At 41.6% G+C, this 22,804-nt stretch overlaps 1 protein-coding gene across 5 annotated transcripts in view; it reads left to right on the forward strand.

The window, feature by feature from the left end:
• HIVEP1 (HIVEP zinc finger 1) overlaps nucleotides 1-22,804 on the forward strand; it is a 150,209-nt gene that overhangs the window by 108,725 nt on the left and 18,680 nt on the right. For all 5 annotated transcript variants that reach the window (XM_045811701.2, XM_045811702.2, XM_045811703.2 and 2 more), the window contains 4 exons: nucleotides 2,945-8,916; nucleotides 12,083-12,216; nucleotides 12,924-13,099; nucleotides 17,660-17,761. In XM_045811701.2, coding sequence (XP_045667657.2) covers nucleotides 2,945-8,916; nucleotides 12,083-12,216; nucleotides 12,924-13,099; nucleotides 17,660-17,761 — 6,384 coding nt within the window. The remainder of the gene's footprint in view (nucleotides 1-2,944; nucleotides 8,917-12,082; nucleotides 12,217-12,923; nucleotides 13,100-17,659; nucleotides 17,762-22,804) is intronic.

The following is a 22,804-nucleotide window of genomic DNA, read 5'->3' on the forward strand; positions in this document are numbered from 1 at the left end:
TGACATAGGGGAAAGCTTTAGATAATTCTAGAGAAAGCAAAAGAAAAGAACCCCCTCCCCCAAAACTGAAGCAATTTAAATCATCATAAGGGTGGTCCATCATAAAGATAATTGGTGTCTGTAAAGGAGCCCACCCCAAAGAAAAAAATTTGGCCAGAAAAGATCTATTTGAAGATATAATAAAAGAAAACTTTTCTGCAGTGAAATGCATCTCCTTATAGAGAAGGTCATTGTGTTCTAGGGGGAACAAATTAAAAGTTGTATAGTGACAAACTCTGAGCTGACTCCTAGGTATTTATTGGCCTTCAAAAATGAAGAAGACTGCAGACATTCAGACAGAAAAAAGGCAAGTCACCCCAAGGAGGGGAGGCCATCAGTCAGGCTGGCTCCAGGCTTTTCCACTTTAGCGTCACTGCCAGAAAGCAAAGGAGCATGCAGAATTTTGAATGAAAGAATGTATTTAGCACCAAGTAAGTGTTAGAATTCAACGAGAGAAACCAAGAGTAAACAACTATGCAAATAGAATGTAATGTAAATGTTATACACTTTGACAAAAGGGAGAGAGTGGGTCTTCATCTAAAATTGAAACGTGTAGTTCAGAAAATCTGTTTAAAATATGTTTTTTCAAAGTCTTAACTAAAGAGGAATTTTTTAGGAGTATAGTGTCTCTATAAAGAAATATGGATTTAAGTGTAGTTTTTCGTTTATTTTCACTTTAGCTTCATTTTAAGTTCAAAGTTAAATTTTACTCTTTCTGTTTAAGATGTACATAGGATGTTGTATAGAATCTCTTTAAAACTTGGCGTGGTATTTCTGGGTGTTTTGCCTGTGCGTTGAATTTTTGCATTTTCCTTTAGAATGTCAGACATTGTTGAATTTTTATTTATTTACTTATCTTTTTTTTTTTTACAAATAACATTATCTAAAAATAAAATCTTATCCCAAAAACTATGTAAAACATAAAAAAGAAAACCATCTACCAACCAAGCCTCTGGTTGCATAGGTCTTGGATGGGGTTTGGCACAGGCAGATTTTTTAGAAATCTCTTGTGTTTCCAAATGTTCTGACAGTTTGGAACTTCTGCTCCTTCAGCAGTTTCTCTTCTCTGTTTTTATATGTGTTTTGACAGCCTGGTGGCTTTCACCTTTCTTACAACCCACCTCCATGCTTTTTGGAAACAACTGGGGAAACTACTCACCCCAGATGACGAGTATGACTTTTCCTTTCTACCCGTTTGCTTGGCATGGCTGATAAGACACACAGAGTACATCATTAGCTTCATTACATTCATTTTGAAAAGGGAAAACCAGTGGGAAACATTTTATAAGTGAGTGGATCGAAGCATAAAAATGATTTGCTCAACATCATTTCTTATCAACAAACCTGATACCTTTTTTTCCCCTATTTTTCTTAGCTCAAATATTTTAGTCACAAAGCACCCTCCCCCTTTTTTTGCTCTTCTAATTATGGTGGGTAAATATATCGTTAACGTGTTAGTAATTTTTTTTTCATTAAGTTAATCTGTGACAGCATATAAACTGATAATGACAAGATGACTAGGATATTTTTTTTAAAGAAATAACATTTTCTTTTTCTTTTTTTTTAAAGATTTTATTTATTTATTCGACAGAGATAGAGACGGCCAGCGAGAGGGGGAACACAAGCAGGGGGAGTGGGAGAGGAAGAAGCAGGCTCACAGCGGAGGACCCCGATGTGGGGCTCGATCCCATAACGCCGGGACCACTCCCTGAGCTGAAGGCAGACGCTCAACTGCTGTGCCACCCAGGCGCCCCATGACTAGGCTATTTTTTATCCTATGTAAATTTTTATCTTCAGTTAATATAAAGTGGTTATTGTGGTGTAGGCATTTTGGTCTAATATGAATTTCAAATATATACATTCCAACAGCTATTTGAAAATAATCAGGAATTAGAGTATTTGACTTTTGTACAAATAAATAATATGAGCTTGAATAAGTTTTGTTTGTGTGCCCAAGGATCCAGCAAATGGAAACAAATGAAATAAAGGCAAGTAATCACTGCTCAAAAATATAATAGTTGACAGAGATTGTGCCTGGTTGATGCCATTTAAATACTGATTTACTTCCAGCACAACCAGAAATGGAAGTGGTTTCATCCCTTCTCTCCTGTAATTAGCTCTGTCTACCTTCCTGTTATTAATGACAAAGAAACATAGCCATTGAATATTTTGCTTAGTTAAAATGATTCTCTTTTTAAACTAAGGGCCATTATAATGTTATGACTTTTAAATTGTGTTGGTGAAGAACCACAAATAAGTAGATTTTTTTTTTACTTTCATAAACTTTTTGTTCATTGATAAAATTGCCATATTAGCAACACTTCATGCTTCTACCAGCTAATATCTCATAATCATCTGAAGTATGTTTGCTCTAAAAATCGTTGTATCTAATAAATAGCGTTTTTCCTCACAAGCATATCAATACTGCATATTTTAGAACAATACTCTTAGAAACCTGCTGAGAAGATTGCCTTAAAAGATACTAAATGTGAGAAGACAGTCAAATACCCAGCGTTAAATGGTTGAATTTTCTTTTGTGGGGCCGGTCTCTCAGACTGTTGTGTAGACAGAGTCCTCAGCTGTCAGTGTGAAGGGGAAGGGGAATTTAGTGTTTGAAGGATTTCGTTCTAGGACCTTCGTGAGAGAGGTGGTCAAGAGAGAAACACAACATCCTGGAAATGTACACTAAGGCCTTGGCGTGATTGTTTCAGTGGATTTTGATTGCCGACATTCTTAAAATTGCCAGAACATTCGAATGCAGTTTTATCCAAAATAAGCTCTCCTTAGACTACCTTCTTCCGTTGTCATGACGCTCTTGTGATTGTAGTCTTAATGTAAAAAATATGCGTATAGTTGGCATATATACCATTTTACCAATTGATATTTTTAATTTTTTTTTTAACAGAAATCTTAGAGGCTGGCATTAAAGCGACTTCAGAGTCACTTAAAGGTGTGAAACGAAAAAAGATTGTAGCTGAGAATCACCTGAAAAAAATACCAAAATCCCCACTGCGGAATCCTCTTCAGGCGAAACATAAACAGAATACAGAAGAGTCCTCTTTTGCTGCTCTTCAGAGTGCTGCTGAGTCTCACAAGAAGCAGAATCCTAGTCCCGTAAAAAATGGGAAGCAGTTTACCAAACAAAATGGAGAAACACCTGGGGTAGTTGCCGAGGCCCCTAAACCCGAAGACTCTGTCTCCCCAAAGAAGCCCTTGTTTCCGCAGCACTCATCTGAACTGCGTAGATGGGGGTCGGAAGGCTCTGACCCCGCCAAGGCGGACTTCCTGGATGCAAAATGTGACTCTGGTTCTTCGTCAAGTAAAACCAGGACTGACCATAGTGAATGTATCTCCTCCTCTCGTAGTCCTACTTCTTCCTCTTACACAAACACCGCGTTCGATGTCTTACTGAAAGCAATGGAGCCAGAACTGAGCACCTTGTCACAAAAGGGCTCGTCTTGTGCAGTTAAGATAGAAAAACTGAGACCAAATAAAACTGTACGACCCCCTTCTCAGTTAAACAGCAGCTCAGTGGAGGCCCCAAATCAGACTCCACAAGAATTCGTTTCTGAACCACAGCCTTCTCCTTGTACCTCATACACCGTGCGTGTGTCCGCTGCTCCGAAGATCGAGCAAGTCGCAGTTCCGTCAGTTTCTCATTCCTATAATCAACACGAACACTTTGTCTCCAAACCTACCCAACAAAATCAGCAGCTTCCAGCGTGTTCAGGTTTCACGAGGTCATTGGCGAATCTGCAAAATCAAGAGAATGCCAAACTTGAACAGGTTTATCCTATAGCAGTGACATCATCTGTGGGTCTGACTTCACCTTCCAGTAGAACTCAGGTTACTCCTCAAAACCAGCAAATGGATTCTGCTTCACCGATGTCAGTCAGTCCGGCCCATTCTACACACTCAGCCCCCCCGCCAATTTACAATTCAACTCCCGTCGCCTCTGTCGTTAACCACAGCGTGGAGCAAATGTGCAGTCTTCTTCTGAAAGATCAGAAGCCCAAAAAACAAGGAAAATACATTTGTGAGTATTGCAATAGAGCTTGTGCAAAGCCTAGCGTGCTTTTAAAGCACATCCGCTCCCACACTGGGGAGCGACCCTATCCCTGTGTGACCTGTGGATTTTCATTTAAGACTAAAAGCAATCTGTACAAGCACAAAAAATCCCATGCACACACTATCAAACTGGGTCTCGTCTTGCAACCGGATGCTGGTGGTTTGTTCCTGTCACAGGAGTCCCCCAAAGCGCTTAGTATCCATTCAGACGTAGAAGACAGTGGTGACAGCGATGAGGAGGGGGCTGCTGACGAAAGACAGAACGACCCGGCCTCCATGGGCCTGCAGCCCGTGCAGATAATGAAAATGATGTCTAATTCTGAAGCTTTACCAAAATCAAGTTCCATTCCCAGCAATCCAGACCATTTGGTGGGTGACTTTTCACTACAGGACAAAGCTTCAGAATCCCAAGCTGTGACAGAGTTACCAAAAGTCGTGGTCCACCCTGTCGGCATGTCCCCTTTAAGAGTCGACAGCCCAAAGCTTACGGATCCCAAGCTTGAGCTGTCTAGTGCACAGAAGCAGAAGGACCTTCAGGGAACCAGTGTCCTATCCCACTCAGCCTGGACGTCCTCCCTAGAGACTGATGAGAAGTCCTGTCAGAAAGGGGACCTGAGTCAGCCAGAAGGAAAACAAGAACCACACGTAGGAACGGTACACGCCCAACTACAAAGGCAGCAGGCTACCGACTGCTCCCAAGAACAACAAGGAAAACTTCTGAGTCCTCGAAGTTTAGGGAGTACAGATTCTGGTTACTTTTCACGTTCTGAAAGTGCCGACCAGACGGCGAGTCCGCCGACTCCCTTTGCCAGGACGTTACCTACCATGGAACAAGACTCAAATAAGAATAATGGGCCCTCTGCACCTCGTATCAATACACCAGCACCTTCGACTCTGCCAACAAGTGAGAAGGCATTGCTTCTGCCAGGTCAGATGCGCCCACCCTTGGCAACAAAAACGCTTGAAGAACGGATTTCAAAGCTTATCTCCGACAACGAAGCCTTGGTAGATGACAAGCAACTGGATAGTGTTAAGCCACGGAGAACCTCGCTCTCACGACGAGGAAGTATCGATTCCCCCAAGTCATACATTTTTAAAGATTCTTTTCAGTTTGATTTGAAACCGATGGGACGGAGAACAAGCTCAAGCTCTGATATACCAAAGTCCCCTTTCACCCCTACTGAGAAATCAAAGCAAGTGTTTCTTCTGTCTGTACCTTCCCTTGACTGTTTGCCAATTACGAGAAGTAATTCTATGCCTACCACGGGTTATTCGGCAGTACCTGCGAGCATAATACCTCCCCCTCACCCACTGAGAGGAAGTCAGTCATTTGATGACAAAATTGGCGCTTTCTACGATGATGTCTTTGTGTCAGGACCTAACACTTCCGTGCCCCCCAGTGCACATCCCCGGACCCTCGTCAGACAGTCAGCAGTCGAGGACTCTTCAGCAAATGAAAATCACCTTCTTGGTCCCGGACAGTCCTTGGATGAGAGCTATCAAGGATGCAGTGCCCCCAGTGACGCCATATCAGCAAGGAGCAAGTCATTGGCACCAGGCTCGCATTTAGAGAAAAAGAAGTCCCATCAAGGGCGAGGGACAATGTTTGAGTGTGAAACCTGTAGAAACAGGTATAGAAAACTGGAGAATTTTGAAAACCATAAGAAATTTTACTGTTCGGAGTTACACGGACCAAAAACAAAGGTAGCTGTGAGAGAACCCGAGCACAGCCCTGTGCCTAATAGTACACTGCCTCAGATTCTGCACTACAGAGTTGCTGGTTCCACGGGGGTGTGGGAACAGACGCCCCAGATTAGAAAAAGGAGGAAAATGAAAAGCGTTGGAGATGACGATGAACTCCAGCAAAATGAAAGGGGGGCTTCTCCAAAAAGCTCTGAAAGCCTTCAGTTTCAGAATTCTCTGGGCCCCGCTTCCACTCTGTCTAAGCATAATATAACAATAACAAGTGACCAGCAGCATAGAAATATACAGTTGCAAACCCCCCAGATCCAGCTGGTTGCCAGAGGCCCTGACCAGACCATGGATCCAAAGCCGTCCGCCATCCCAGAGCAACACCTAAGTTCAGCTGCCCAGGAGAAGACGGAGCTGAAAAGGCACGGAACTGGAATCTCAGTCATTCAGCATACAAACTCACTGAGCAGACCCAGTTCGTTCGACAAGCTTGAGTCTTTTGAAAGAGGCTCCCCAGTTTCCTTCCAGGAGTTGAATAGAACAGTGAAGCCTGGGCCTCTGAAAGTAATAGGAATTTCCCCAGAGGAAGGCCACCCTCCTCAGAATACATCTCACCCTCACCAGCCTGTGCTGTCATCAGACGCGCTGAGAGGAGAACTTCAGGATGGTTTGAGAAAGAGTTCAAATGAACGACATGGGTTAGGACAGCCCTCCCGACTGGTTCGGCAGCCCAACATCCAAGTCCCAGAAATTCTGGTCACAGAAGAGCCAGATCGGGACCTCGAAGCCCAAGGCTACGATCAGGAAAAATCAGAGAAGTTCAGCTGGCCTCAACGCAGTGAAACCCTGTCAAAGTTGCCAACAGAGAAACTGCCACCCAAAAAGAAGAGGCTCCGTCTTGCCGAGATGGAACATTCTTCAACAGAATCAAGTTTTGACTCCACCTTGTCCAGGAGTCTAAGTAGGGAGAGTAGTTTATCTCACACTTCCAGTTTCTCAGCTTCGTTAGACGTAGAGGATATTTCTAAAACTGAGGCTTCCCCCAAAATCGATTTTCTAAACAGAGCAGAGTTTCTCATGATTCCAGCTGGCTCCAATACACTTAATGTTCCTGGAACTCACCGGGAGATGAGGCGTGCTGCCTCAGAACAAATTAGCTGCATGCAAACATCGATGGAGGTCTCTGATTTCAGAAGTAAATCATTCGACTGTGGAAGCATAACTCCACCTCAGACAACACCACCTGTTGAATTGCAGCCCCTGACATCCCCTTCTGGCATGGGGGTCACCGGGCACGTGCCTCTCTTAGAAAGAAGAAGAGGTCCGCTGATGCGGCAGATATCTTTAAACATAGCTCCAGAGAGTCATGTGTCTCCTGCAAACCCACCGTCTTTCCAAACGATTGCTCTTCCTAGTGTGAACACAGCACCGTTTCAAGGCCCTCAGCTCACTAATGCATCTTTAGCCGAGTTTCCGGCAAACACTTTGCACTCCCAGACTCAAGTTAAGGATCAGCGAACAGAAACTTCCAGTTCCACCTCTACTAACATCTTTTCTGTTCAACAGCATTTTGGTATCAATTTATTAAATCACATCCACTCACCCCTTAGCCACCAAAACACACAGATGTCTCTGCAAGTGTCTACACAGACTGTCAAACCAGATGCAAGTCCCAGTCTGTGTGGATCTTCTAAAAGTAAAGATTGCTTTGCTCCGAAGTACCAACTACACTGTCAGGTTTTCACTTCAAGCCAGTCTTGCTCTTCCAGTCCTGTCCTTTCTTTGCCAAACCAAGTTCTTTCAGATGCAATTGGGGTTGACCACCGTGGGACTTCATTAGCATTACCAACCAAATTAGTAGATGCCATGCCTAATTCATGTGTCCCGCCCCCACTGAAGCTCGGGCCCCTTGGTGGTCAGGCGCAGAAGGTGCCAACATCGTTTGCGTTGCCTGTGCATCTGCAGAGCAACGTTCCAGCATACTGTTTTGCCACTGTCACACCTCTGCCACAGATCCTGGTGACCCAAGATCTCTCCAACCAGCCAATTTGCCAGGCCAATCCTAGCAAGGTGCCAATCAGCGAAGAACAACATTCCATGCCAAAACTGCAAAAAGATCACCAGAATGCTTTGCCAAACCCAGAGAAGGAACTCGTTTGTGAAAATGTTTTTTCAGAGATGGGCCAGAATTTTTCTCCATCAGATTCCCCGTCCATAACCCAGAAACTGTCTCTGGGTAGACTTTCCCCCCAGCAAGAATCTTCAGCATCAAGTAAAAGGATGCTTTCCCCAGCAAATAGTTTAGACATTGCCATGGAAAAGCATCAGAAGCGAGCTAAAGATGAGAATGGAGCTGTTTGTACAACAGAGATTAGACCGTTTGAACCATTGAGTTCAAGACCTAGTGAAGGTAATAAACAGAGGAAGCCCATTTTAGTGAGGCAGGTTTGTACTACAGAGCCTCTTGAAGGTGTGCTATTGGAACAGGATATGTTTCCTCCACCTGAAATCAGTAATGAGGCTGTTCTTCTGAAAGATGTGTTACCAGCTGGTCAGTTGTCATCCGAACACTCGAAGTCTGTAGTTACGGAACCTATAAGCGAACCACGAGAACTTGAAAAGATCAAGTCATCCACATCGCTAACTCTTACAGTGAGAAATTCGCCTGTCCCTGCAGAAAACGTTCACATTTCTCCTTTGGAACGTGTAGACAATAACCAAGAAAGGAAGTCTCCAGGGACTAAAACTCAAGGTGACAAAGAGAGCATCCAAGAGCAACGTCAAGCTACGACCAGCACACTTTTAGTGTCTGACGCGGGAGACACCCAGCAGCTGCCTTTCCCCAGCCTGAAGACCTCAACCAACTTCACCTGGTGTTACCTACTGAGGCAGAAGGCTTTGCATTTGCCTCAGAATGACCAGAAAACTTCAGCCTATACTGATTGGACAGTTAGTGCCAGTAATCCAAACCCACTTGGTTTGCCTACAAAAGTTGCTCTTTCTCTCCTTAACTCAAAACAGAAGACCGGAAAATCACTATATTGTCAAGCAATAACTACCCATTCCAAATCAGATTTATTGGTTTATTCAAGCAAGTGGAAAAGCAACCTAAGCAAGGTACTTGACATATCATTTATCTTCAGCAATAGTTTGTGCAGTGTTTTGATGCCTTTAAATGTTTTAATTGGAAGTTGTATCTTAATTTTGAATGACAAATTGTATTCTTTAAGTATAAAGTTATCTGAAAGAAAGGATGACAAGTTTACCCCGAGAGTAATGCCGATAAGGGTTATATGGAATCCTTCGGTGATTTTATCTTGAAACATTTTGAAAATAACTTGACCTGAGCTGAATATTTAAGTCCTTACATAATGGTACACAGAATCACGGTTTTACTTTCATCTTTCTCTTGTGCTAAGTGATAAGAGATTATGTTTATGCTTTGTCCCTGCTAGTGCAGGGGAACAGAGGTGTGACTAATCGAAGAGTGTTATATTTCATCTAGAAATATAAGCAGAGAGCCATTCATGCTTGTCCTATGTGCACCTGACGATTCTCCCCTCGCCATGCCAGTGCCAACGTCCACCCAGTGTTGGAATCATCTTAGTACTGGAGAGAAGAGTCACAGAATAGCTGACTCATACATGGATAATTGAGTTGATTTGGTCAAGACGTAGAGTGAGGTCATAAATCTATAACTTTGGGTTATTTGTGGAATCCGTTTTAGTGGAGTTGTTGGCTTTATAAGGGGAAAAGTCACTGAAGTGAGAATAAATAGTTAAGGGGCTCATGTTGGCCTCGGGCCATTCAGAGTTATAGATTGAGTCCTTGACCCCTACAGGTTCACAAGCGTAGAATACAGGTTCATAGACATATAAGTGCTTGTCAATAAGGAAATATTTCAGTATCACAGTTACAATGGAGGTATATGCAGTTTGAAGAAGGAAGTCTCTAACTTTGCCAGTAGGTGGAGGACGTATGGACACAGGGAAGATATTCCAAAAGTGGAGATACTTTCACTGAGTCTTTAAAAAAAAAAAGAAAGAAAGAAAAAGTAGGAAGTTTTTTTTTAAGGTAAACAAGTATGAGAAATTTTAATAGTCTGCTGAAATGATATGGAAGTGAGAAAGAACTTGGTTTGTTTTAAAGAACCCTGAGGAATCTGCCATGGCTGGAGGTGTAAGTTCGAAACACCTATGTGCCTTCAAGTTGGAAATATGGGTAAAAAAAACAAAGAATTTGCATGGTAGTAAAGAGCTATTGATCCTTTTTCCATGAAGGAGGGTGCATCCAAACCATTCAGAATTTAGTTCTTAAATGCCCAGACTTTACTCTAGACCAGTTAAATCATAATCTTAGAAGATGAGACCTGATTATGAGAATTTAAACAGAGCTTCATGAATGTTCCTGTGCCTATAGAAAAATGACTCTCCTTCAGTAACAAGTGCCTTGGTAGAAATGCCTCTGGAAATGTGTTTATCTAGATTTGGAGCTAGGCAAGGAATTCCTTGGTGCACTGGTGTGATTAATGAGCTTGCTCAGAGGGGATGGAAGGAAGAAAGGGCTCAGGATGGATTTGGGGATCACCACTACTTAAAGGGTTTCTCCATTCAGGAGGAAGAAAGCCCACACAGGAAACTGAAAGAGGTTGTTCATAGAGGAAAAAGAAGGACTAGGAGAAAGTGGGATCACATAAATCAAGGAGGAAATTTCAAGGAAAGTTACTCAGATGGAGAGGTCAAATAAAAGTCACATAAAGCTGAAGACAAACATGGTTCCTGTACTGAGTGGTTCTGATACCACTGGTGACTTGGGTTGTATGGGCAGGTGGCTGTGGAGGACTGGGTGCTGGCTTGACTCTTAACTCCCAACCCAGATGTTAATGTACTTATAATTCAAAATGGACAGGAAGGGGCAGGTGTTGAAGGCCAGGTGTTTCTAAGAGAAACAAGGTATCAACAACATAAACAGCACAGTTGGTCAAGTGTATAAAGACTAAGAAGGGATAAGGATTTTGGCGTGTTCAGCTCATTGGTAACTGGTGACTAGAAGCCACATTTGATAGTAGGAGAGTGAGCGATAGATAAATGGGAATTAGGTGTTGAAAAGGAGATGAAAAGTAGAATTAGTGTTAACGGTATAAAGTCAAGGAAAGGTATTGTGTGCATTCCAGATTGTGGGGAAACCCAGTGTGTTTGCCAGGAAAAGAAGAACCCGATGCATTTTTGCCGGTCAGGGTCAGTATCATTACCTCCTCGCACCCCCTTTCTGAGACCCTGGGCCAGCAGCTGTGCTTTACTCCCGGCCTGGAGAGGACGGGCTCCGCAGGGTGCCCCTTTTGAGGCTGCGCAGGCCCTCCGTCCCTGGTGCACACTCTCTCATCGCTTGCTAGTCGTAAGTCATTCCAGTACAGAGCTGTCCTCTTGGGGATGTGGTTTGCAAAGGTTTGTGAAGAGAGCCCTTGATCGCAAGAGTCATGCCTCATGTTGGAATTGGCCAGAGGATGGGCGTTTGAGCCTTGGCTGTGAAGCTTGACCTTGGACAAGTGACTTCACCCCGAGAGTGCCTTTCCTCACTGGGTATAACCCCTGTGCTGCCTGCCTCACAGGACGTGTGAGAATGGCAGGCGCTGAGAAGGGGGACGCTTGTGAAACCCTACGGTGCTGTCGCTATTGAAGTTTCCCAGGAAACGCACACATTGTGTATCACTTTGAGGTTTGTTACTGTTTTCTAGAGACAGGGTGATTATTAGGCCACAGCCTAACTTCTGACCTGCCTGTGACATCTCACAGTTACCAGCATTCGGGAACTTTTGAGAAGACACATGATTATGTTTTAAAATGATAGGAGAAGGGGAGATTCTTGGGACATGGGGCTTCCGCTTGACAGGGTGCAGTTCCAGTGCGTTCCAGTGAGGGGGATGGCGTCGTGTTCCTTAGGAGCATGAGGCGGTATCATCCCAAAAAGGGAAACGGGCTCTTTCCCATCTCCAAAGATTAAAGCTCTTGAAGAACGAGAGTGTAGTGCGAGCGCTTGGTCAGTGGATTGTGGCGGGACTTTGAAACAGCGTAGGATTCGTCAGGTTGCTGTGGGGCAGAGAGACTAAAGCTAAGGGAGGGGAGAGAGCAAATGACCTGTAAACATGTTACTTCCTCGAAATGCATTCCATTAAGTTAACTACATGTATGGTTCTCTGCCATGTTTTAATTTCCAAGTGAAACATTAGCATGTTTGTGTTTTCAGTTTTATTAAATTAGTTTCTCTTTTTTTTTTTCCCTTTCAGAGAGCATTAGGTAATCAAAAGTCCACAGTAGTTGAATTCAGCAATAAAGATGCCTCTGAAATTAACAGTGAGCAAGATAAAGAAAATTCCTTAATCAAAAGTGAACCAAGAAGAATTAAAATATTTGATGGAGGGCAAGTACAAATTTTACTTTTTAAATGTACATTTAAACATACTTTTTAAATGTACATTTGCTTTCATGTGAAGACTTAACAGTGCCAATTTTATATAAATGTTGCAAGGTGTCTCAGCTTATTTACAGAATCTTCATGGCAAAATATATGTTAGACTGTCATGTTAAATAATTCCATTTTGATCGAGAAAATAGGAAACATTGCAGGTCTTAGGAGGCAGCTAAGAACTGTTTTCAGAATAAACTCTGGGTTTCATGTTGATTTACAATAAGGAGTGCCTCGGGAAATCCGTTGTCACACAAATTCACTGCCTTTTTGATGCCTTTGTGTATTTGGTAATGAGAAAAACACATTGTAAAAGCTGATTATAGTTCTGGCAAAGCCAAGAAATATTTCAGTACTTAGAGTTGTTGTCATTGAATTTAATAATAAAGAACACTTTTGAACAGTGGCCTAGAAGGAGGGAGTGCTATGTTAAAATTACACCTAGTATCTAATAAGGTCGCTTGATTAGAATTAGCTGGTAGCATATTAAGTATTGATTCAAAAATCTGGAATATTCTGTTACTTACTTGTGCATAAAATGTGTATTGATTGAGTGTAAAAATTGTGACTTGCTGCATTTTGTAAGTTGAATTCTAATCATCTATATTTTCTCAAAGACATAGTATCCAACCTCCCTATTTATTTTTTTTTCTTTAAATTAGATATAAATCAAATGAAGAGTATGTATATGTCCGAGGCAGGGGAAGAGGAAAGTACATATGTGAAGAATGTGGAATACGTTGTAAGAAACCTAGTATGCTAAAGAAACACATACGGACCCATACAGATGTCCGCCCCTACCACTGCACTTACTGTAACTTCTCCTTTAAGACGAAAGGTATGAGATGACATTGCTTCATGGTCGTTTTTATATGCATTGAGTTAGTAGAGCTGAGACCCCACTTTACATACTCTTTGACCAAGGATGCAGTAGCTTAAATTGATGAATATAAATACATCTTGTCAACATGGTAGCCTTATTTCTTTATCTGTCTCTAGACCTCTGGAGGAAAAAAAGTTTTAATTACACACTTTTACAATGTACATAATAAATATGACATTTTAAAAGGAGAAACTGCCCTTTTTTATTTTACTCCCCAAATTAGAGTTGCATAACATGATGACTAATACATTTCAAAAATACTTTGGGGCCAAAGAAGAGAAAGCAATTTTCATTATTACAAGTAGACTCATTTCTGTGCTTAAAGATTGAAGAAAAATTTTTAAATAATAACTGTAGTAACCTTATAATGATTGTGTTCATGTTTTATTATCTAATTTTAGGCCTGAATAGACATTTCTCTTTTTTCCTTGATGCTTTTTGTTTTTTATCCAAATTCTATTGAGTTTCAACTTCAAAAAAATTTCTGTTGTACTATTTAATGTGCATAGAACTCCAAACTAGTCATTAAAATCATATTTAGTACTCTTTATGTATTCTTTATATGTTTTTATTTAAATTATAAGTCTTTATTATAGTTAAGGTAATTTTGCCCTCTTCAGATTCTCTGCCACATGTAATGAGTACACTACTTATAATGCTCACTCTCTTCCTTAGGCTCCTTGCTCATGAATCATTATATAAAAATCTGTTACTTGAGACTTTAATTTTCCATACCACCCTTTAAAAACTAAGAATCGCTCTAAAACAAGACAATGTAATCATAAAATTATCTGTCTGAAAGTGCAATGTCTGTAAAAAAATACTTAAATGTAGTTTTTTTTTTTTTACAGAAACTTGTTTTTATCCCTTTTGAGTGAACATTCACCTTTTTTCTGATTATATTGGCTGTCTTCAGGGTTTTCATTTTAAAGATTGATCAACTCTTTGGCAACATTTATTTCATTTTTTGGCTAGTATTTATTGGTATTTGAAGAGAGTTGTAATAGGTAGCAGCTAAGCAGCTTTAAATTCACTCTCTTTACAAGCCAGTAGTACTCGAAGCCAGAGTGATAGAAATAACAGCAACAGGACCGTTCTTCAGCTAGCTTTGAACGTTCTGAAGAGTTTCAAGACATCATGAGTAATTGGGAGGTTCACTGTCTGTAGTCCTTTCATTGTGACGTGGATTCTCCTCCTGGAAGTGGAGGGTGGGTTTCACAATGCTCTTCCTGGCCTCGTGTGCAGGCCGTGATAAGAGAAAGTGCTTTGATCTCTTAACCCAATTTATTGCCCTTTCACTGGTTTTGATCCTGTGATTAAGAAACATCGGTTACTTTCCAGTGTGAGACCAGGAGGCCAGAAAGAGGCCAGTGTTACTAATAAAAGATTACCAAGTGTAGAACAATGTTGCTAAACAGAAAAAGCTCAAGGTATAAGGTGAAATGGGTATTTCTCAATAGAAGGGGGAAAGGGAATCAGGATATTCGAAAACCTATATTCATAAAATAAGGGCAAGAGAGGGAGAAACCCTTAGGTGTGGAAAACCAAATGAAGCTGCAGAGACTTCTTGGCAAAGAAAAGTACTCTGAATCACCAAATAGTGATCTTGGTGAAGTAACTCAACATGGCACCACGTCAGGTTTTAGATAAATGTTTCCTAAAAGGCTGACCGAGCATAATGACCCCTGAAGAGTGAGCGTGCCGTCTTCACAGTGTTCACGCCTCCCACCCCTCTGATAGGCTTGCTTATCTGAATTTACATTAAATGTTTTGTCAGCTAATTCTTTGGAATTATGTGATAAATACGCATTTGAAGAAAGCTAGCCTCGCCAAGGAGACCAGTGAAGAAAATACTAGAAATTCAGTCTTTTCCTCTTCTCAGCATGACAGTTCTTCACTTTATGGGTCAGCTTCCTTGTAGAAGTCTGCCTTCTGTGAATATTTGTAAGACAGATTCCATGGTATCTTCTAAAGGACGTAGCTAATAAGAGATTTGTTTTTCAATGGGGCTGTTGCCCTACTGGGTTGACTTTGTTGTCCTAGCCGGTGCAGCTCGGCCTCTCATTGGCTGTGTCTGGATGGTAACAGAAATAGTGATGTAATGACAGTGCTACATAAATATGGGTACACCGAGCCAGCGAGATGCCGCCCAGTGCGTGATCTGCAGTGCTAGAAAGTGGTGCTTCCCATGGTAATGCTTATAAATCTCTACTTCGTCATTTGTCCTCTTCATTTATTTTATGAGGACATTTTCAAAAGAATTTTAATTGATTTGCTTTCACTGTTTAAAGGTCAATCAGCAGAAAATATAAAGTGAGCTTGCATCTCTGCAGGATTTACTGTCATTTATATCACAGAAAGCTAGACTCTATATGTAGCCATCGGAACCCAGAAACAAAACCTCACGTGCTTTCCAGAGGATTTAGATGAATGTTTATTAAATCTGTTCAAAAACTTACATATTAAGTTAATGCACAAAGTTCCTGGCATTGCTAGGGGATATTTGCATCTTAATATGTGTATTTTGCATGTTAAAATGCAGATTGATTGTTTATTTTAACTTATTTAAAAAGTAGGTTAATAATAAGTAATAGCTCAAGTTATGAGAAAATATGCTAATTAAAAGCTTATATTCCCAGATTGGCCTGGTTACAATTATCCATTAGCTTCTATAAGAAGCAGATAATGTTCTGTAGCTGTCCTAATTTGGTTTGTCATATCATTATTATATTAGAAAGTGCTTTGACTTAATAAGTGGAAATTTCAGGCATGTTCAGATGGCCAAGGCATTTTTTTTTTTTTTACAACTTGTTAATGTGAAAAGTTTGAAGCATACGGAAAAGTAGAGATCTGTATGATGAACACCAATATACCAACCACCTTTTACTAATCATTAACATTTTGTCATATTTGCTTCATGTTTGTTTTGTTTTTGTTTTTTTAAGTGTATTTAAAGTACGTACCTGACGTGGCCAGGCCACATGAGCCAGGTGTCACCTCTGGAATGACAGAAGTCAGGGTCTGATGGGTCTTAGACATTCTCTGGTCCAGGCCCCTCCCCCACTTGAGCCCCGGAAGCCCTGAGCCCCGGGATGCTGCACGTACTGTCTAGTGCAAGAATTGGCTTGAACAACTGGGACCAGTTCCGGGGACTTAAGGCATTCGTAGCGGTCCTGAGGGTCTATAAATACAGCCGTGTCGCAGGCCCTTCCGTTACTGCCAGCCCAGAGTGGAGAGCGGCAAGTCAGACACTTCTAGCTCTTCTCAAATACTAGTTTGCCGATTTTGTTTGTTTGTTCCAAAGAGATGATTTTCCCTTGTTGGCAATTTTGTGTGTGTGTGGCATTGTCCACTCAAGCTGCTGGTATCCTTAGAAGAATCAGAGCTCTCCCCCTGCTTTCCCTGATCACGTGGGACAAACGTGCCTGGTAGTTCCCAGTATAATACTGCCCCTGACCACACTTAGGTACGTTAGCTGCCGAAGGAAACACCTCTTCAGAGGTACTATCGCGAGACTTCTAGTCAGTATGGTGCAGGGAACTTAATGCAGGAAATTCCTTCGCAGGTTCCAGTGAACAGAAATTCTGTTTATGATGTAACAACCAAGTGTAGTTTTTAATAGTCAAGCTTGATATTTAAAAAGGCAAATGCCCAGGTAACAGAAACAAAAAAGAAACTCCATGCTAGCATAATAGCAAATAGACACTTAAACAATAATAATGATTAAATAAATAAATGAATAAAATTTAAAATTAAAAAAAAAAAGAATTCACGGGGACATCAAAGCCAGATATATGCCTCCAGCCCTGGGGTTTTAATTGTCAGTCCTGGAATGGAGTCCGAGGCTTCTGAAGTAAGCCTGGACCTCCTGTCCAGTGACTTTGCACCTTATGGGGAAAAGGTACATGCTAAAAAGCAAAACCCCAGACCTCTGCCATACCAAAAATAAATAAATAAATAACTGGTCTAGAGTTAGGGGTCTGAAACCTGAAGTCCCAAGTAGAAGCAATTGGAAAACTGACCCACAGAGATGTTTCTACAACCCAGGGTCCTTAAGACTCCCTGGGAAACAGTCTTGCTGAAGATAAGCTTACAATGAAAACTACAGAGGATGCAAGGAAACAAGGCACCATGGGGGAGATCCAGCAGACACAGTGAGCGGGTATTCGGACTCTAGGAACCACAGATCTTAGTGCAATTCCAAAGGGACTTTAAACTGAATATGTATATAATGTTCTCAGAAATAAATGAGGACCACAGAATAGAAACCAAAGGCAAAAGTAGACATTGTCCGAGTAGAGGGAACAGATTTGAAAAAGAGAAGTTATTACTAATAAATAGCAAGGTTATTACAACACAGAGATACCAATACTTTGATTTGTCCAAATTTTAGTCTTGGAATTGTATCACCAGTCTGTGCTTTCACTTGAAATAGGAATGGAATTTGCCAGTGTTGACAAATGCAATAGCAAAATAATACTACGTTAAGCTTAGTAAACATTCTTTTCCCTTAAGGAAATCTGACAAAACACATGAAGTCCAAGACACATAGCAAGAAATGTGTGGATTTAGGCGTCTCAGTAGGTTTAATAGATGAACAAGATACAGAAGAATCAGGTAAGGCTTTATTCCATATTTTTCATAAATGCTATTTACAATGTGCTATTTTTTTGCATCCATATGCTTCTTTCCGTTCCCACTGATACTTTCTCATTCTTATTGTCATTGCTGCTTCTTTACACAATGCAGTAGACGCCTAATCGGCTTTCCCGTCTTTAATTTTTCTTCCTTCCCACCCATCCATCCCCACAGATGTTAATCTCCCCGAAGTGTATGTCTGGTCATAGTACTGCTCTGCTGCAAGTCTTCCATTGGTCTCCATCGACCTCCCATCTTCAAAGTCCGTTATAATCTGCTGTCCGCCTACTTCCTCACCCTTCTCATTTCTTTCTTTTTAATGCTTAAATTTCCTGCTCACATGACATCGATCTGGCTCTCTATCTCTCCAACCCTCCCTTCAACCCTCCGCCCTCAAACCCCATGCAGACGTGGCTCCCAGTGTGCACTGGACAAAAATCTTCCCCTCCTTCAAGGTCTAGCTCAAATCCACTGCTGCCATGAAGCCTTCTCTGATTTTCCCTCCGCCCCCCCCCAGGGGAAGCCACTTGTCTCTTCTCTCACCTCCTGTAGTATTTTAGCATTTGCTCTCCCTAAGCACTGAATCTCTTTCTGCCTTATTTTGGGATTATTTACAAATACTTACCTTACCTCCTCCCTGAGATCCTTAAGCATCTCCTGAGCAGAACTGATGAAGGAGTGATGCTTGTTTCACCTGCAGCCGTGGTGCGCTGCCTCGCACAGAACAGCTGCTCTGGAAATGTTTGTGGAATAAAACATTTGTTTGCTTCCCCAAAATGTTTGTTGTTTTGGAAAAGTTAACTGGTGGTTTTTTTAACAGTGTTAACTCAACAAATACAAGTGTTTATCTCTAACCAATTTTGAGGGAAAATAAACCTGTTCATCTGTTCTGACTCATTAGAGAGTAGAATGATTCTTTCGTTAAGACTTGTTTTTTAAGCCAAGAATTTATCAACCAAAGAGATAAGTTTTCTTTGAAAAGTTGTCCTACTTTTTTTGAAACATGCCCTAAATTAGACCTTTATTTGCTTGCTATGTTTTAGTTAATATGCATTAGTTTGATATCTAGAAAATCTCCAAAGAGAAAATGGTGAGGACATCATTGAAAATATAGATAAAAAGTCAAACGCTTTTTATCCCACCTGACAACCAGTAACACACTAAATGCATTTTTAGTGAATTTTTTTCTAAATATGCAAAGGAAGTGACTCACATCTTAAGTGGTATAGCCAATATGATTCAGTATTTTAAGCACACAGAAAGGATTGCCTCTAACTCTTTTTTGGGACTAAACTGATACATTCTTGATAGAAGAAAAAGATAATCATAACAAATTTAGGACAATAAGGAGCTTTTAAAGTGTTTTAGGCACCTTGACGCTTTGATACATATTGGGGATGGCAATATCAGGGTTTAGAAGTGCCTACCACATTAACGTACGAGTCACTTTTCTGTCCTAGGAACATACTTATTAAAAGCTGATTTTTGAATTGCCAGAAATTGAATTCTGTGTCGTGTCTTTGTTTAAAGACACTTACACGTTTAATAGAATTAATTATAATTCACTTCTAATGTAAACAGCTTGCTTGGTTTATTTTCTGCTCTTATCAATCATGCAGTAAATTAATTACCATAACGAAGCAAAGAAAAAAACTTTTTAATTTGCTTTATTATTTATTTGCTTTATTATTATTTGCTGTATTGCTATTATATTGAGCCACTCAGAAGTAAAAAGCTAGGAAGAATGAATAAGAGTTTCAGCAAGTTTATTATTACCCACAGACTAGAAAAGGAACAAAGTAGAAATGTGAAATACTAATGTCTGAGAAACAAGTGTAAAAAGTATTATTACAATATACACTTGTTTACATGTTTTACTTCTTTAGGAAGATGTCTTATAAAGATTAAGTAAAATATCCCTAGAGTTCTCTAAAGTTAAAGGAAGGTAGTGTTTACCTTTAAATTTGCATAGGAAAATTAAGTGTGGTTTCTGTTAATTATCATGTATTGTTTAGATTGGCTGATGGATAGACTTACATATCTCTCCATTCATTTGTGTATTTCTCAGCTCATTCCAGAAGCAGTTGAAGCAGATTTTAGATTATAACTCAAACTTGATAGCCTAGTTCCCTATTCAGATGGGGTCTTCTGATAAAAGTAGGTAGTTTTACTTGTTTTTCTCTCAGTTAAAATTTTTTTTAATTACCGGAATTATGGGTGGCATACTTAGTTTTTTCACGGTTTTAGTTGAATAGTAAACTGTACCATCTAGGTGGATTTTGCCAAGTGCTGTGCCATACTGGAGACCTAACAATTCTTTATGAATATGCCAACAAATATATCCTACTTTTGCTTTATTATGGGCTTGGAATGTAGGTATAAAAGTAGTAAACATCTGTTGTTTACTACTGTGGCAGTAGTGGTCTTCTTTTCATTCTTCTGTTTTGTGCTTTTAAAAAAATATTTTGATTTTTTTTTAAATACAAAAAGATTACAGAGGATTTTATTACATGCACTCATGTATTCACACCAGACTTACTATATTTTCTCATATTTGCCTCAAGTCTTTTTCATAAATTCAGTGTATTTTTGAAAAAACCAGCCAAGCACATCATTACACATCAGGTCACCTTTGCCAGTCACTCTCCCTCCCAGAGGCAGACACTAGCTGTGCTTTTCAATTCATTTAATGTACATTCATATACCCATGAACAGTATGTGTTTGGTTGGTTTGTGTTTTGAATTTGCATTAACAGTAGCACCTTGTATGTAGATGCCTAGAAAATTAATTTTGCTTTCTAATTTTAAATTGTTTTCCAGAACAGTTTCTGTCTCTACACGTCCTTGACTATACCTTATACTGTAAGAATTCAAATTTTGGCCGGTTGGATGAATGAGAGCCTGCTGTCTTTGTGTTTTCTTGATTACTGTCCTAAGGTTGTGTCTTATTATTCTTTGAAAAGCGGTTCCACTCCATCAAATCAGCAGTAGTTAGAGATGGGATCTTGCTTCACGGTTCCTCAGATGTCTGTGTTTTTAGGGGAGAAAAGCCCAGACGCCTGTGTGCAGTAGGATGCTGCGTGTCTGGAGGGGGTCCTGCTTTCTAGTTGAACACGGGCCTCTACATGCAGTGCCCCAGGGCTGTGGTGGCTCGTCTCTTTTCCATCTATACCCACTCACTAGGTCATCTCATTCCGTTTTCTGAGGCAAATCCCACCTATCTGCTGCTCATTCCACTACTTACTGCAAACTGGAGCGTCCGTCCACCTGCTCACCACCCCCACTGGCGACTCTAATGGGTACCTCAAGTTGGACGTGCCCCAAACTTCCGATTCACCCTTACCTTTAAGAAGCACACCTCCCATCCTTCCACCTGCTAGACCAAAAGTCTTGAAGTCATCCGTGGTGCCCTTTGCCTCTTCCTTCAGAGTGTGTTCAGGAACCCCCCACATCTCGCCACCTCTACCGCCCAACCCTGGTCAAAGCACCACCCCCTCCACTCAGGTGCTTGGAGTAGCCCCTGACTGCTCTCTGTGTCCAGCGCCAGCCTCTTGACAGACTTGCAACACGGCAGCCAAAGTGGTGTTTTTTGTTTTGTTTTGCTTTGAATTACGTCATTATTTTGCTGAAAACCCTCTAAAGGTTTGCTGTCATTCAGAGCACTTGGTCTGCTGAGTGCTGGGAGCCCTCCGGGCCACTCACCTTCCTCACACCGTCTCTCGAGAGCTTGTCTCCATTTCTTCTGCCCTCGCTCACCCAACTGCACCCACACGCATCTCTCCCTGCTCTTCGTTAAACAGCCCAGCAGGCCCCGTCTCAGGGCCTCGTGCTCATTTCCTCTCTTTGCAGTCCCTCCGCCAGATCCTGTAGGACTAACTCATCGTGTCCTTCAGCGCTCTGCCCCCATGCCGCTGGGTCAGCGAGGCCCTCCTGACCGCCCTCCCCCCACCAAAAACACCTCCCTCTCTTACTGTCAGTACTTACACCTCTCTATCCTGCTTTATTTGTCCTTATCGTACTTATCCTTACCAGGTGTGTGTGTGTGTGTGTGTTTCATGGAAATAAAACATGAGGACAGGGATTTTGTGTTCACTGCCCAGTCTCCAGCTTCTTAGGATGGTGGCTGGCAAGTGATAGGTAGTAAATAGTTGTTGATTTAATGGAAGACTGGGGGTGGGGAGTGACCTACAATCTGTCAGAAAATTCTTCAATATTATTATTTTTAGAATTGGACATGTTAGTTTTCCATTAAACCCCTTCACTAAAATCAGACGATGGCTATAATACAGTATTTAATGCCTCTGCCCGTAAACAGAGTGTGATATGGCCAAGGTAGATACAGGTATTGTCGAAGCGATGACAGCGTTTGTTTGTTAATTTGTTAGTTACTGGTCGTGGGATCAGAAGACGAGAGGGTAATTCAAGCTGACTGTTCCGTTTTTCCATCCTCAGTGATGAGCACTCCCGACTAAGGAAGATCTGTTTTTCAGTAGTTCCAGAGAAGGAAGTTGCTTCTCTTATCGATGTGTTCGTTCATTTATTTAGCCCCTGAGCAGCTGTAGGTGATGTGCCGGGCCACTGCCCCCAGGCTCAGGAGCTCCCTGCCTGGGCAGCGGTGTTGGCGCGAGCACAGCCTCGGCTCGGATCGTGGCAGGAGCAGGGAGGCCTGGCTGGTTGCAGAAGGATGACTAAGCGTGTCCCAGAAGAAAGGGAAGGGACTTATTTATCCATACATTGCTTTATTTGAAAAGTATTGGTGAGAAGGAGTGTTAGGGGAAGGCAACATCCTGGACCGAGTGAGTGGCTTGGGCAGAAGCCCCGAGGGGGCGGGGGGAGCAGGTGCTCAGCATGTAGCGGGGACAGGGTGTGAGAGTTGGACAGGGCCCACACCTGACGGGGCTGCGGGACTGGTCAGACCGTGCAAGGGAGCTCTAGCCCGGGGAGCGGCGGGTCCAGGTGCTCACTGCACTCGCTTGTCCTCAGATGTAGTCAGAGCCTCTGCTTGGCAGTTTGTGCCCATTT

This window comes from Ursus americanus, chromosome 32 (genome assembly GCF_024610735.1).
Source record: "Ursus americanus isolate L20-20 chromosome 32, mUrsAme1.1.p, whole genome shotgun sequence".
NCBI classification, from domain to species: Eukaryota; Metazoa; Chordata; class Mammalia; order Carnivora; family Ursidae; genus Ursus; species Ursus americanus.